At 36.5% G+C, this 17,702-nt stretch overlaps 1 protein-coding gene across 3 annotated transcripts in view; it reads right to left on the minus strand.

The window, feature by feature from the left end:
• Exoc5 (exocyst complex component 5) overlaps positions 1-17,702 on the minus strand; it is a 46,204-nt gene that overhangs the window by 13,527 nt on the left and 14,975 nt on the right. For 2 of the 3 annotated variants that reach the window (NM_022204.3, XM_063274610.1), the window contains exons 4-12: positions 17,374-17,568; positions 12,731-12,795; positions 10,964-10,992; positions 9,634-9,743; positions 8,961-9,005; positions 8,719-8,859; positions 7,859-7,941; positions 6,743-6,952; positions 4,866-5,013 (exon numbers count right to left, since the gene is read on the minus strand). In NM_022204.3, coding sequence (NP_071540.1) covers positions 4,866-5,013; positions 6,743-6,952; positions 7,859-7,941; positions 8,719-8,859; positions 8,961-9,005; positions 9,634-9,743; positions 10,964-10,992; positions 12,731-12,795; positions 17,374-17,568 — 1,026 coding nt within the window. The remainder of the gene's footprint in view (positions 1-4,865; positions 5,014-6,742; positions 6,953-7,858; positions 7,942-8,718; positions 8,860-8,960; positions 9,006-9,633; positions 9,744-10,963; positions 10,993-12,730; positions 12,796-17,373; positions 17,569-17,702) is intronic. The other variant, XM_039093635.2, reaches the window with a different exon arrangement.

A 17,702-nucleotide genomic window follows, 5' to 3' on the forward strand; every position in this document is an offset into this window, starting at 1 on the left:
GGAGTTCCTAATGTCTAGGTCTTTCCTGCTATCAGGCCAGTGTCAGCCTTAAAGAATGATTATGGATTTGTAACAGACTTGGACTTGAGGCGCTTTCTGCTGTTGAAATAATGACAGCTAGGAAACCAGAGATTTGGTTAAAAAAAAAAAAAATCTCTATTTAGGGTGCCATCTAGTGCTAAAACAGGGACTGTTGACCATGGTCTTTGTGACAATTAACAACAGATTATTCTGGATGAATGAGTATACATAGACAAGGATAGATTACTATGATGCTAATAAACACCCAATCTTTCAACATGGAGACACTGTTATAGGTCAACAAGCATGCAGGGTTTTCAGGGACCTGATAGTGAACAAAAGCAAGGCACCTGAACCACCCAAAGTGTGTGCTCTTTCAAGACAGAAAACTCAAAGTAGATGTTTTAAAGAAATTCTAGAAACCTGAAGAAAATATATGCAAATAATTCTGCAATTTGCCAAAGGATATTCAATAATTTTAAAAAACAAAAAGATTCTGAAGTTAAAAGAATAGTAAGTAGAATGAAAAAGTAATAGATACAAATAGCAGAGAGAATCAGGTGAAGAAAAGAAAACGGAGCCAGAATGCCGACAGTGCACTGACCTATAGGGAAGCAGTAAAAGAGTGAATATTTGGGCTACAGGGATTCAAGAAGGATAGGAAAGGAAGAAGAGTAGAGAGTTTATACTACAAAGAGACATACATAACCAAATTTCAAAGGTTAAAGAAAAGATTCTGAAAGCAACAAGAAAAAAAGGAACAAATATCAGGTAAATAAAGTGAGAGTGTAAGCCTGTCTTCAGAGGTGAAATGTGGCCTTTTCTGTTCCCTTCATTAGTAAGTATTTGAGTCTTTTTTTTTTTTAACTCTTTTCAGTCATTCAACTGCAGAGTGGCAGTAACTTGATACTCACACATTGAAGGAATAAAACAAAACAAAACAAAAACAACCCAACAACCAAAACCTGACAACCAGGAGTACTGTACTCAACAAAAACAGCTTTTAGAAATGAAGAGAGGTACGACATTTCCAGACAAACGCTGAGAATATTTGTCACGACTGCATCTTTCTTATAAACAAACAAAAAACAACCCCAAACAGATGCTTAAAGGGAGTTCTCCAAACTCCAACAATGAGATGCTAACAAGATGAGAAGAACTGATTCTACACATAAATTCCGAAAAGCTTTAATACTGTAAACATAGAACAAAAAATATATATATTTTTTTCATGAAATCTACAATGCCAGACTAATAACTACACTAAAAGTGAAGTGTGACATTAAAAAGTTGAAAATATGGAGAGAAATGGAGTGCAGTAGGAAGGTTTTTACTCTCTTTCTTGCTCCTATCTTTACAATCAACAGTTAAATTGCTATCTTGTTATAGTTGAAAGTCGTCCGTGCCGCCCCCCACCCGGAGCCAAGGACGGAACCCAGGGCCTTGCACTTGCTAGGCAAGCGTGAAAGGTTTTTAAGTACCATCCTAACTATAAAGCATAAACCTATTAAAAAATGTCAAAAATAATAAAGCATCAACATACACTAGTAGGTAAAAATCATTTAATCACAAAGAAAAACTCTAAAAAAGCAAATAAAACAAAAACAACAAACAAGCAAAAAAAAAAAAAACTGGCAATAGTAAACTCTTACCATGATTACACAAAATGTAAATAAACTAAATTCTCTGAGTGGCTGAGTGGAATTTAAAAAGGACTCAACTATATACTACGTATATAAACAAAACCCAACACATTTCACCTCTAAAGACAACTGTACATTATAGAAAGACGAAGAAAGGATATTACAGAGATGGACTCCGTATGAAAAGCAGGTATCATTTAAATCAGATGAAAGCTAAAAAGTGACAAGGATAAGTCATTATATAGTGATTGAACTAATTCAACAAAAGGAACTAACAACTGAAGATATCCAATATTAGAACAACTAAATATGCAAATATTAACAAGTTTAAAGGGAAAGATATGTTCCAATACAATAAAGTCCCTTACAGGGGCTTTAAAATTTCACTTTCAACAATGGATGGATTAACCACCAAAAGACAGGTTAGATAATAAAGAATCAGAATCAAGCTGACCGTAGACCAAAGGAACTTAAGCAGGCAGTTATTAAACATTCCAATCAAGGCCACTGCATGTATATTCTCAAAAACACATGGGACATTTTTCATTATACATGATAGGAGATACAAATTTGAATAAATTCTTAAAAGTTAAGTATATTCTAAATAAATTATAACAAGAAAAATCTTTGGAACTTATACAAATTCAAGGACATTAAACAACTAAATCATCAACAAGTCAATAAAGGAAATGAAATTTTTATCTTGACATGCATGATAATGGAAATAAACCACCAGTATCTTGTGGATGAAGCAATCCTGGCAAGAAGACAAACAACTGTGTTTTAGAGAGCAGACTCGAGTCTGAGCGATACTGCCACCACACAATTACTACACCTAGGCTCAGGGACGGTCATGGAAGAGGGCAAAAGAATCTAAGAGCGGGAAGAGCATGGACTTTTAAAAATGTACCACTTCACATTGAATTGTTGCTACTTTTGATTTCTAGATCTCATGTTTGCTATGCGCATGTCTCCGAGAAATGTCAGAAGCTACACTCATCAGGTCCACCAACAACACAAGAGCTGAGCAAGGATAACAACAGCTATGTTAACCGGGGTTGGGGAGAACTTGAGGCTTCAGCCCTATACAAGAGACTACAGGCAACTAAGGGACGCTGAGGATGAGAAAAAGCTTTCTCCAGGGAATGGCATGTCAATCACCAATAGAATGGTCAACCCGGAAAACATACATACAAGCAACATTATACAGACCGAGAAGGTTGTATTCATGAATTTAAGAATTTAACAATAATTAATTTAAAAAGAGGCCATAAATTTAAAAGAGAGTGAAGAAGGGTAAGTAAAGGGGATGGGAAATAATGCAATCTCAAACTAAATAGAAAAACGATTACAACAAAGACTAAGAGCTAGGTATGGTCATGAACAGTGCTAATCCCAACACTCAGGAGGCAGAGGGTCTGTGGGAACTCCAGGTCAGCTTGGTCAACATAGTGACATAATGGATTCCAGACCAACCAGGGCTACTGAGTAAGACTCTTTGAAGAAAAGGAAAAACAAATTTTCTATATCAGTAAATGAAAGATGAAAAAGTATACATTATAATGAAAGCTATAAAAATACAAAGGATTATAGATTATCATGAATAGAAGTACGTCAACAACTTTGACAGTGTGGAGAAATGGGCAAATTCCAGGACACACGCCTTAGCATAAAGGGGCAGACACCGAGGCTGATGAGATGAGTGACAAGCTGGTGTAGCTGGTGTGACTGGCTGTGAGGGGAGCAACCAACACGGTTCTGCTGGGATCTGACGTTTGCTCCGCGTGAGTAAGTTCAGACCTAGTGCTGTGGACTTGGTCAAATGCCCAAGACCCTAGTGGTGACCCTATTGCTTCTATCTAGCTAAATGGACAGGTTATTAAACTACGCCCTAAAGAGTTACATTTATATACAAAGATTAGTGTTGGCCCAGGCCTAGCCACAGGAAGTTTCTTTTTGATCTGATAAAAACGTTAATACAAATTAGAGAAAGACTGTCGATTTGGTGTGGGACTGTATGCAGGTACCTACTGTCTCTAATCATAGACACAAATTAACTCAGATTAGAGTAAAGCCTTAAATGTAAGCACTAAAATTATAAAACTACAAAATAAGGGTAGTGAAAATACTTCATAACATTGGAATGGATAGAAGCGTCTTGAATGAGACCCCCAAAGCAAAGGAAACAAAAGTAAAAACACACAAGATTACCTTCAACTATAAAGCTGCTACACAGTACAGGAAACAGCAAAGAATGAAAGAAAGCTTACAGAATAAGGAGAAAACAGGCAATTATACAATCTATTAATCATAGGTTCATATGGAGAACACATAAGGCACTAACACGGTGAAAACATGATCATTTTACTTCAGTTAGGAAGGCAAGACAAAAGGTAACATGCTGGTGAGGATATGGAGGAGAGAGAACATCCTACACTGTTGGTGGGAATGTAAACGGCTGTTATGAAAAGTGATGTAGAGGCTCCTCAAAAAGTTAAAAAGGGGGACGCAATAGTCCTGCTACTTAGTATACAAAAAAGGAAAAGAAATCTGCTTGTTTAGAGAGGGCTCTGCATTCCAATTTTATTGCAACAATATTCACTACATCCAAAGACAGAATCAATGTAAGTATCCGTTAAATAGTGGATAAAGATAAACGGTAGATTCACACATGCAGAACAAGCAGTCTCAGAACAACTACTAGTGCGTGACCCTGCGCGTATGCCTAATCTAAAGAAGGGACTCTCGTAGACAGTGGAATGTGGTGAGCAGCGGCTGAGGAGGGAGTGGGAAGAGGTGGGGAGAATGAGGGAAGACCGCTGAACAGAACTGTTGGTTAGGGAACAGAAATGATTTTGGTGTTTTACTGCACCAGTAGGATAACAACAGATTAACAATGTTCTATATACTTTTAAATACTACGAGTACTTTTAAATGTCAGAATAGATCTTAAATGTTTTTACCACAAAGAATAATGAATGTTTGAGAATACACATGCTCATTCTGATGAGAATATTACTCGATGTATAATTTTATCAAAACTTCATATGGTACCTATAAACATACACAATTTGTATAAACCATATTGATTAAGAATATTAAAAAATTAGTAGGTCCTAACCAGGAAGTACATTTTTTCCATAAATGAGATAAAACTTGAATTATACAACTATATCTTAAAAATTAATTTATTATTCTTACCCTATGACATCTTTCAAAGGCTTGTTTGGTTTCTTGTAAAAGATTAACTACCACTTCTTGAGATAGGAAAGTCTCCCCATGTGTGTCAATACTTGGCCCCAGTGGTAAGTTGGTACGTTGTCTAATCCTTTCTTTCAAATCTTGAATACTAGTACACCATAAAGACAAATAAAAAAAAGTTACTATACTTAGATTTATAACTGCAAATATTCTCAACCTTAGAATACATCAACAAAAAAGAAAAAAAAAGTCAAAAATGAACCAATAACCAAGAGACCCAAATTCTAATCACAAGTTTAGTTTTTAAATGACTTTCATCAAAAAAGGGTAAATTTGGAGTTCTTACTTTTGGTATATGCGCACAAGTGTGTCTGGGCACATGTGCCTGTTTGCTCCCAAGAAGCCAGATGATGATGTCAGGAATCTTGCTTGGTCACTCTTCACTCTAGTCCCCTGGGTCAGGGTCTCTCAATGCATCTGGAGCTAGGCTAGCAGCCAGTAAACCCTATGGATGCTTTTCCCTGCTCCCTGCTCCTAGTGCTCACATTGCAGGCGTGTGGGTGGGCGGGCAGGCGTGCATGCGTGCGTGCATGTGTGTCTATAGCCACACCTGGCTTTTTATACAGGTGCTAAGGATTTGGACTCAGGCTCTTATGATTGAATAGCACTCTTCCCACTGAACTATGTGTCCAGCCTCTAAAGTTATCTTCTTCAAAGTCTTTTGCAACTTAAGAATTTCAGCTCAAAAAGCTATTCTACATAACAAATAACTACAAGACTACTAAAAGTCTTGTATAAAAACTTAAGAATTTTAGTACTTTTAAAAACACAACCATTTAAACATTGCTCATGCCCTCACTCTATTAAACTAAATTTATTAAGTATACCTGAGCTTTTCTTAGTGACTAAGGATCACCTGGAACATTTATTATGTAGCTATCTCTTGGCTAAACTATTTTTGCTACTAGAACATATAACTCAGGCTACTATGAACTCCTTTTTTAAGTCTTATGACTATTCTTTAGGGTTTAGCTTTTTGAAATATTTTGATTTGGCATAAGAAAAACTCAAGAACTTTTTAAAATGTATTAGATACGTGTGTATGCATGCATGCAGGTGCATAAGGGTCAGAGGGCAACTTTCAGGAGACAATTCTCCTACCATGGATTCTGGGAATAGAACTTGGATTATCAAGCCTCACACAGGAAGTAGTTTTACCAGCGGAGCCATGTCACCAGTTTAAGATTTTCAATGGCATTAAATCTTTCCTTTATTTATTATTCTACCCTCTAATCATAACGAAGAAGGCCTGGGTGTGCAAGTGTGGACTCTACTGTCTGCGAGGCACCACAGAAGCTAGTCTTCCTCCTAGGACCTATCTGGTCTCATCAGGGGACAATCTGGACAACGAAATGTCACCAAGTTTACAGCAAACTCTTTTCTTCTCATAAGCAAATTATCCGAGACTTTAAAGTAAAAAATTTAATAGTTTTCTGTACAAATGACAAAACAAGCTCAATTCAGCGCTGCATAAATGTAAACTAGTTGCTCTTTTCCTCACAGTTTCCATACAAATGATACAAATCTTAGTTAATAATTCAGAACAATTTACGCTGGGGAGGAAGTGAAACTACAGAATCCTTTATATTACTAGTATTATCTGTACATTATTTAGATTGAGAAGTATTTGATTTACATTTTAATCATGGTTTTTAGGTCATTTCAGCATGTGATTTGTGAGAGGATTTGGTCAATAGCGCATGTAATATGAGGAGTTCATAGGAAATCTTAACGACAGCTAAAATGTACTAAGTTTGCCCAAACTTAATATGGTTAACATTTTTAACTTTAACTATATTTAATTTTTAGAGACCTACCCTCCTGTGCCAATGGATCTCTTTTGGTGGTTTTTTGAATCATAATAGCGCTGTAGGATCATAGCACTTCTGCTTTTCAAATATCCAATCTCCACTTCAATATAGTTCTCCAGATAGGAAACGAAAATGGATTTGATAAGCTTAGACAAGAAAGTCTGTTTATCAGTACCTAAGTTAAACTCCATCAATTTGCTGGAAAGACTGGTGGTTCTTTTCATGGAAAAGAGAGAGAAAAAGATGAATATATATTTTAGATACAGCAATAACATTAAAGATCGTATATATTTATAAAGGAACTTTAATGGTTTATATCAAAATCATTTCTTAAATAAATGTTGGGAGACTACTTAGGATATAGAGAACAGCTTAAAAAGCTATATATGAAACATATTACAAATAGAATATTACGAATAATATTATAGTCTACAAAATTGTCATTAAGTGGTAGAGATGATGTAGGAAAAGAGACTGTGAAGCAATCATCAGAAGAAACACAAGAATGGAGGGCAGCCTAATGCACGCTCTAAGCCTTCATCTACAAGGTACCAAGTGGTAGGACGGATTCTACTGTGCTCACCACTTCTGTCTTTGTCAGCTTTTACTTCACACTGCTGAAAACAGTGCTGATGCTGTTACTAAGATGAACTTCCTCCCAAGACAAAGTGGCTGCAGATCCATGTAACTGCCCTAATCCTTAAAGTAAACACCACCAGCAAAACCTTACAAAAACTAGCTCACAAATTAGAAACAAAACTGACTGAAGTGAGTTTAAGCAAGGTCTTTTTTGTCAGTTCAGTAAGAACTCTGCTTGTGTGCAACTCCAGTGGCATTAAAGGAAGCATTTAACGCTCAAAGAGGCACTGCTATCTGACAACTTGAATACTTCCCAAATTCTATTTTAATCAGAGAAGGAAATAGAAAAATCTGACATGTGTTGTTAGTGTTCAATAATTAAAAATGTACCTTCAGAAGGTATGGTCATCGTGCTGTGCAAACCCAGCAACCATGAGAAAGAGGCAGGGGAACCTCAAGTAGCCTGACCTACATTGTGCTTCAGGCTGGCTGGGTACAGTGAGACTCTGGGCTCCAAAGAGTAACGAGATGAAAACACTATACCTTGTGTACAGATCATACAGACTTTTAAGATACTGCTCAGCATCCGATTTCCTACATTCTTCTAACTGATCTTTCACAAAACTCTAAAGGAGAAAAGCGACATTTGGTTAAACAAATATTAAACTGTTTCTCAGCATCATTGTGATGAATGAATAAACCAAAGGTCAAAGCATAAGTAGCACAACCTCTCGTCTCTGAAGCCTAGAGTTAAGATTACACGAGACTGTGTGTCTGGAAAGAAGACAGAGGGGGACGAGATCTCAGGGAAGGTGGGAGGCTGAGAAGGTGGACTCATGTGGTGTGACAGCAGCAGGGCTTTTGTGGGGAGGAAGGGTACAGGCTGGTGCCTGGCAGAAGAACAAAGAAGTATAGGGCAGATACAATATGACGTTGCCATAACGCAACCCATTTCTTGATATGGTAACCTAAAAAGTGAATGAAAAAAAATCTTGTAGAGGGAGGGCTGCAGAGCTGGTTCAGCGGTGGGTCCCAAGGTCAAGTCCCAGTCTCCACATCAGATGCTCACAGGTGGCTCATTAGGGGATCTAATGCCTCTGGTTTCTGTGAGTGTCTGCACTCATCATGCATGAACACACACACAAAAACTGATTAAAAATAATAAAAATATCTCTTCTGCTCGCTCTCTCTCTCTCTCTCTCTCTCTCTCTCTCTCTCTCTTCCTCACCTGGCTTGACACGATAAAAAAAAATAATAAAATAAATTTTAAAAATCTTGTAGAAACACACACACACACACACACACACACACACACACACACAGAGAGAGAGAGAGAGAGAGAGAGAGAGAAAGAGAGAGAGAGAGAGAGAGAGAACTATTAAATTCATTAGTGTTAAAGTTACCTGTAGTTTGACTTCAAACACATTCTGAATAAGCTTAGCCAGTACTGCTTCTGGATTACTAAAGATATCTCCAACTTGCTTGTTCACTCGCTGACAGAGAATTGCTGCGTCTTCGAATATATCATTTCTCAAGTAAGCACCCTACACACAGGGTTATTTTACATTGTTAATGTTATTTTTAAATAGCTTCAAAATCCAAATTAGTATAAAATAAAATTTAATAGAGTATACTGAAAACTTACCTCCTGGCACTGCTTTATATAAACATCAATACAGTGGGAATAACCCTACAAAGAAGAAACAACGTTATCATCGTCTGGTTCTATTACAACAATCTCAACAAAAGTGCTATGTGTCATTAAACTATGTCTTATATCCACTGGATGATCAAAAACCATCAGACATAAGTTAAATTAACGGTAAAGAACAATCCAATAACTTAACATAGGTATCTTGTCCTATTTCCTATGATTAAGTTAATAGGAATTTTCAATAAGGTTTTTCTTTCCAGTTCAGATTCCGGGAAGACAGCTCCATAATCCACACGTTTGTCTTCCACACCCGAGAGCCCCCAGATTCCTAGTCAGAGTGCATCTAGTCTGCTTCTCATCTCCCACCAGATAGTTACAGCCAGGTTTTCTTTTCACTTACAAGTATTTTTGACTGAGAACGATGCATTAAAAACCAAGAAGCCTGGGTTAAAAAATGACATGTTTTTCTTTCTCTAACTATTTTCAATTCCTTAATATAACATTAAGATCACCATAAAATCTTTAAATATTAAATAACATTTAACAACATCAATAAAGTCGCTATTATATAGTTATACGACAATTAAGGGAAATTGAGGAACAGAGAATATGAAATCTTTAGAAACTTGAACCCGATCTTGAATTAAAAAATCTTCCCATTTACCTTAAAATGAAGCAGGACAGCTGCCACCTCCCTCATCCGGGAGACCTCACCTCTTCGTTGTGCACTGGTAAACTCCTGAATCAGCTGGCATTCTAAGTCGTGGTATTTACCTTAAAAAAAAAAAAAAGACAATCTAAAGATACAACTTATATAAATCTACAAAGATTACACAAATCTATAGTGATTATGGGTTTATCTTCTTTTGGAAGAATTATAAAAACGAGATTATAAACAGTAAGTCAAGCCCATACAATATACTAAGTAAGGTTCACAAATCTGTATTTCAAGACACACAAACTTATAAACTGACAAGAGGTGACAAACTCTTCATAGTATAACAGCCATATATAATTGTTACTTAAACCAAAAGGTGATTACATATTTAAATGAAAGAAAAGGGAGATGTCAATTCTGATGGCAAAATATAGGGAAAACATCTCTAATCTTGAATCTAAAGCTTTGGAAAGTGATGAGAACTAGAAAAGCTTTTACTAGAACGCAGGTATTCTACTGTAACAGTGGATTCACTATCAAATTTTATCCTACGATAGTAGTGGCCCTTGAGTTAATACCATACTCTCAAAGCTATTATAGTTCTTATTTATTAATATTTGAACCTTGCATAATTTAGAGTGATTAAAATATTCTTAGGGAATCCAATTATCTACACGTGTCCTTATTCTTAGACTTGAAAACACATAAGATTGGCTTTCTGTGAAATGGCTTGCCAAACACTTAAGACAGGTGAAGCCTAGTAAAACCAGTGATTCCCCCCCACCCCCAGAAGCATGGGTACAGCTTAAAGCACAACCCAAAGACTGACATAATCCCACCAGCACTCAGGAGGCAGAGGCAGACAGATCTCTGTGAGGTCCAGGCTAGCCTGTTTACATATGCATTCTAGGAGAGCAAGAGATATACCATGAAACCCTGTCTCAAGAAAACTAACCTGAAAATACAAATTATAAACACTTAAGTAGTTAAATATCTAAGAATTCAATGCTCCTGTCTCAACAATACAATAAAAAACCCTTTTCAGAGATAAGTAACTGACCATAATCTCTAAAAATACATAGTTAAGCTAAATACAGAAGATATAAAGCTATCTGTCCCTGATTATTTTAAAATATAGAAAAACTCCTCAAACACACAGAAGGCCCTAGAAGGAAACAGCAGAAGCTGGGTATCCTGAGGGGAAAGGCCATAACCTCTAGGAAGGGAAGAATTAATGGTAGCATCCCCACTTCCTCACTGGCTGCTAAAAAAAAAAAAAAAAAAAACCAAGTTTTTTCTTTTAAAAAAAAGTGCTAAATAAACAGACTGCACTTACTTGCAATTTTGGATTTTACTTCTGAAAACCTGAAAAACAGAAAGTCAATGATGAGGTTGTGACAAAGATAATGTAATGTGAGCCCATACAAAGGGGGTGGGGGAGAACTGGGTGCAGTGATGAATGGGGACTCCGTATTATCTTTCTAACTTTTCTCAAATATAGAGCTATCACAAGAGTAAAATGTCATTATAAAAGAAAAGATAAAGCTGTGGAGGAGAATACTGGAAGGGAAGTTTGCTAGGTACTGAATTTAGGCAGTTCAATGAAATTACTATTTCTTATTTAGGAAATTTACATAGAATAACAAATTCCTTTCTTAAAGGAATTGAATTCCACTTGAGGCACTGACAACCCAGCCAATCTCAAAGCTCGATTTTGTCCTTACTTGTTTTAAATTCACTTGGCTATTGTGAAGAACAATAGTAATATAAAGTTTTAAGTCATTTTAAAAATGATCATTTTTGATAATCCAGTAGTCACAAATGATTAAAATCAGAAACAAATTATTCTAAAATTAGGAAAATGAAAGAGACCATAAAAGAATTCAGTGGTGAGCTTAGGAGAATAACCATCAATTTTTATAAACTGAGAACCACAATATACACTAAAGACATTTCTAATACTAAGCATCAAAGGAACGTGATTTTGAAAGATCCCATGTAATTCATCATTTGAGGACAGAAGCTGCTAAAAGCAGGTGAGGAACAAAAAAAACCACCTTTATAGTGCTATATAAAAACATTATAACAAGAGTCAAGATAGACATCAGAAAGTCTACACTGATCTATGTGAATACATTAGATCTGATTAGGATACATATATACACATGAATACACACACACACGGAATAAAGACAATAAACAGAGTCATGAACAGAGAAACCAGAATGTATGGTAGGATAGAGAATACAGCCAATTACTAATCTTGACCTAGACACTTATCTATTTAAGTAATGGTCCAACTCTTGGGTGATTAAGAATATTATTACTGCTTATCTGTTATAGTACAGGGTTGAGAGTAAAATAAATATATGGGAGGTGGTTAACTGTATGCTAGGAAAATACAGTCGAGTTTCAGGTATTTACCCACAAATATCTGCATTGTGCTGTATCTGAAAACCTTTAAGTATCAACAGAAAACCATGCTCTCTGTTATGCAGAAAGCTGAGCTTCTTTCAGACGACCACCTGAAGGCACTGCTTCTCCTAAGACTTATTAAAAGAGTTCAGCATTCCACGACTAGATGATATCATGAGCATTTCTTTCTGAATGGACAGTTTTATTTTAGGGTAAAATCTAGTTAGTGATGGCCCCAGGACCTTGCATTTGAGAAAAGGGTGTTCTTAAATTCTCTTGGACAGATACTATGGGTAGTCTAAACTCCATACAGTTATATACAACAATCAGTACACATCTTAATTTTTTGACAAAACCATATAGATTTGACAAGCTTTTAAAAGATGATCAGAACCCCTTAATTTAACCCTGATCTAGTAATAGGAAAAACAAAAATGGAGTTGAACAGCCAAGTACAGCCAGGTTCTTAAAATTCCAAACAGGAAATCAAAATCTCACTGTTACTTTAAAAGATCAATTTTGTTTTCAAACACCAAAGAAACACAGTTGCATCAAGTTTTATCATTACATTGTATCTTATTATACAAATGAGGTGCTCAACAAATTCTTGTTGCCTCAATGAGCAGGAAAAATACAATTTTATCCTATAAATTCTATTTACAAGTAAGCTCTTGTGATATAAACTTGCCTATCGAAAGGTAACTCCTGGGCGATCAGATGCAGTTTCTGAATGACGTCTGCTGCTTCCTTGATCTATTAAAAATAAGTAAAAGGAACAATAAAAAATAACTTACATTTCAAAAATAGCATACCTGAAAAGATTAATACCTCCCTATAAACAGTAATAACACAAGGCCCAAATAATTTTCTTTAAGACTTTGTGGGTAATGTCATAACAACTCCAAACCTAGGCATGTAACTTTTGGTACTTAAAATATTGTGATTTATTTCATCCCAACAAAATCTGCAGTTCAATTTTACTCTGAACAAATTAAAAATCCTGTCTGTCCAAAGCAACGTATAAATTTCTACTAAGTTTGTGAGGCCAAACAGAATAGACCAACTTAAGAAGATTTAGACTGTGCTGCTGCATAGATTAAGCTGATGAATAAAATGATAACAAAATGGTTACCAACCACATACATTTATATAACACATGCACAGAAAAGCAAAGATGGCAGTTTAATTTAGCATCGAGTGAAATATAGCACAAAAATGTATTCATTTCCAACTTGAAAGGAGCCTCGTTAGCACAGTGGGTAGCTTGTCAGTCTCATTTCAACCTGAACAGAGGAACACAGGCAAGGTTTCTACAATTCGTTAAATGTAGGCATTTATGTTTATTTATGAGATAGTCCAGGGAAGTCATACAGGGGCTACTTCTTCCTTTAAATTGTAGTTTAGTACTTGTATTTTGGCACAGTTTAGTAACTGACACTGTGATGATTCATGCTCTTATACATTGAAAGAAGAGCTGCCTAACCGTGAAAGCAGGACTGGGAACATTAATTAGTATAGACGTCTCTAAGTGCGCATGCTGTCCCTGCCAAGGGAGAGTGGGAGGGCTTGTTCTTGATTACTCCACATGACAGCGCACAGTAGTATTCCTGCTTCAGAGCTCTCCCTGTCTGATTCAGCAGGTCACTTAATGCTACCCTGACACCTGAGTACAGTTGTCCTCCAGTCTCACGATCCTCCACGCCATGCAGTCTGACTAGCAAAGCCCTTCATTTTCCTCATCAGCATCCTCTTGAGAATACTGCTAATATCCAGCTCCGCCTTCATCGGGGTTTGTCTGCTCCTACTCCTTTCAGGAAACATGCTGTTTGGAAACTTTGCTTGATAGAGTAGTAGAAGGACCACACTTCTGTTTTTTAAAAGGTGTTTTTATTGACTCTTCCGAGCTAATAGTTAAGAACTGTTTAAAGTATACATAGCCCTCTAGATTTCAATATCACTTAAAATATGCATCAATAATACAAAAAGGTTCCAAAGCGACACCTCATCAACGGTTTGCACTGAGCAGTTTAAACAGTTTACAAGACTTATCCGGTCTTACACACAACAAAGGCCCTAAGATACTAGTGTAAGAGAAGGTGTGGCTCAGCCTGCAGAGTGTTGGCCCAGCATGCACAAGCCCTGAGTTCTAGCCCCAGCATCCTCTAAAAACCAGCGTGGTGATGCACACCTACGAGATAAAAGAAGATCAGAAATTCAAAGTCGTCTCTGGCTACGTACAGAGTTTGAGGACAGCCTGCACTACAATGAAAATCTGTCTTAAGAAAAGAAAGGAAAGGAAGGAAACATACATACATACATACATACATACATACATACATACATACATGTAAAAATAGAAATAAACATAAAACAGCTTTTTTAATGCAAAAATGATGATATACCCACAAGACTACAAACTTTGTTTAATGTATGAAGTAAGAATAAGGGAGACACACACATGGAGATGAGAAGAAAATAATAATATGATATGCTTGGCATTTCATCTAATTCTAATTCCTCCTACAATCAAATCTCCCTAGAACTATGTGGGTGATTTCCCTTTTCTTTACATTGGGAAAGAAATCCTGAAACTGGGATAGCCAGAAGTTTACTTGATAATTTTCAATCTAACATCACATATTTACTTAACATATGAACTAAAATTTTATTTACTTAATTTAATGTGTATGACCTTTGCCCGCATGTATGCCTGTGTAGTACATGTATGCTTGGTGCCATAGAGGTCAGAAAGGGGTGTTGGACTCCCTGGAACTGGAAAGACAAACTATGTGCTCTCACTACCCCACATATGCATTCCTAACGTATGGATAGCTGTTACAGTTCCAAGCCAAAAAGTGAGGATTCTTCATTATTAAATAGTAACCAAGAGATAAACCGAGGCAAGTGGGAAAGCAGAATAAGCACGCTAGATAAAAACAGCAGAGACGGAGGCACAGATGAGAGTGAAGCAAAGAAGAGAAAGTCACTTAAACACTGAGTCTCACATTACAGACCGCTTAGGAATCAAGAAAGATGTTAAGATGTCCAGGCTGTGTCCTTCCAACTAAGACCTAAAGAGATTATTAGACAACAGCACAACAGCTATGTGATTAGTTGAGGGTAATTTAAAATTTTTAAAGTTTAAAAAGTAAACATTCAAATAAGTATAAATCCAGTTTTTAAAAATCAGTCAATTTAAAAATAGATATTTCCTTCTAAGATTCTCAGTTACCATCCTGAGCTTGAAAAGGGACACAGCAATGAAATGGCACCTCACGATGTTCTGCTAAATCCTCAGTCAGCGGCTCACTCAGATGCCTTCTCCACTAAAATGACAACTAATTCCCCACTGGACACTGAGGAAAATGAGGCACTTTGGAGAACAGTCCTGAAGATGTCCCCATCATTTCTCTCCCCTTAAGGCTCAGGGAACCCTTCAGGAGAGGCAGAAAGATCACAGGGGTCAGAGGGATGGAGGCTACCGAGGAAACACGGCCTTCTAAACACAGCAGGAGTGACCCCCATGTGAACTCGCAGAAATGGTGATGAACACTCAAGGCCTACACAGGTCTGCGCCTACGGGACCCCTGTGTTGAGAGGAGAGTGGACACAAGCCCATATCCTAACCAGAAGATACCCACTTGGTAACTGCTTACCAATGAAACGATCCCCTTTCTCTAACAGATATCACTGGGTCTTCACACCATTCTAAGGCCAGGCCCCACCCTGTAGCAATGGCCAACACAAAACGAACTCAGTAGCATTTTGATGGTTCTGTCCATAACTTTGTAAGGGCCTTTTGTTTTTTAATCTTATAGGTCCTTTGTATATATGTTATGGTTTCAGTTTTCTGTTTTTATGGGATTTCTCTGTGTGTGAATCTGTGTTTTCTGAATCTGTGTTTCTTCAGCTTTTTCTTTGGTTCATTTCCCTCTGTTTGTTTTGTCTTATTGTGGTTTGCTTGTTTTTATACTATTAGATAAAATAAAAATAAATAATCATTAAATTAGTAAATAAAAATAAAATAATAAATAAAAGCAATAATAAAATAATCATAAAATAATACTGTATTTATGATAATTATTTTAGATGCCTGCTTGTATCATAATGAGCGAGAAAGAAAAGGAGTGGACTTGGGTAGCTCGGGGAATGGGAGGATCTGGAAGAAGTTGGAGGAAGAGAAACCATAATCAGAATATACTGTATTAAACCAGTATTTTCAAAACGAAACAGCAGGCTAACACATTTGTTAAGATACTTGTGTTTTGCTTAGAGCATAAGACCCAACAGACACAATGAGAAGTGATCTGAGGAGCTGACCTTACTGCAGCCAACAGAATTTCTATGTTAAATAGGCACTTTCATGCTATACTTATTAATATTTAGGGGAAAAAGCATTAAAATTGCAGACCTATCCTGACCCGCAATTTACAGTTTAAGTCCTATATATACCCTTGAATAAACACAAAGGAATACCACAGCATTAACAAATCCGTGGCATCCCTGTTCTTGATATTTATCAGGGCTATTCTACAGGTCTTGAAATTCAACTTTTTAAACACCATCTCTCCTTTAGAGGGATTATCTACAGACATGTAATCATTTTTTACATCTAAAAGTAATAAAACCTTTGGCTTTAGAGAGTCCTACTCATAAAAATATGTTGCTTAATTCAAAGCAAAGATCCTTAATACTTAGCTTTTAACATCTTAGAATCTGGTGTTCTACATAGTAAATTCAGAATAAATCTGTAAGACTGTATTCAACAGTGAGTAGGAAACAGCAGTACAAGGAGGAGACAGGATTCACAAGGATCTTCCTTTCTCATACGTTCTGATTTTTTCCTCCTAAAGAGAGGAAAGCCAGCCAGCCAAGTTGCTTGCTCTCAAGACTGCAGAACAACCAACGCCACACACCTTCAGGTGACGGTTGGGTGACTATGGTACGACAGGAATAATATAACCAGCTCAGAGGTTTCAATGAGCAAGATCTAAGCTGCTCTCATTTCTTTATAAGGGATCTTTATTCAAGTAAATAAAAACTAGGACTTGCGGATTCCTTTACAGTAAGACACTTCAGCTCATCACCATGTTAGGTCAGATTGACCACTTAATACATGACTATTACAGACTATATACATTTCATTAACAGTTAAAGGATAAAGAAACACTTAAAAATACAGTTACCTCAGCATTTATAAACTAATTGTAACTTCCTAAAAATGCAAGGCAACTGTGCACAGGTGTGTGCATCTCCTACATAGAAATAGATCTTTTTAAAAATACAAGGCAAAATAATTAAAATTTGACTATTTCTTTTGACAATGCTTACCTTTTCAGGATTTGTAAAAACATCAGATTTCAATTCTCCATCTAGAAACTCATTAAAGTATTTCATCAATTTCTGCGCCTCCACTGCACGCTGTCTAGGTGTGTTTACCCCTTCCAACTGGTCTCCAAGGTGACACACTTTGGTAGCTACATAGCTAATGTGTTCATCTAGTTCTTGGAAATGTTGGAAAGCAACCTAGGAATTTGTGCACAGAGAAAATACAACCGGAGAATTAAGACTGTAATATAATACCAATTTAAAGTAAACTACCATCAGGGGATTAGTGGGAGAGTCCACACCAACCTCACCATTACTAACAATAACAAAAC

Source organism: Rattus norvegicus, chromosome 15 (assembly GCF_036323735.1).
Source record: "Rattus norvegicus strain BN/NHsdMcwi chromosome 15, GRCr8, whole genome shotgun sequence".
In the NCBI taxonomy this organism is placed as follows: Eukaryota; Metazoa; Chordata; class Mammalia; order Rodentia; family Muridae; genus Rattus; species Rattus norvegicus.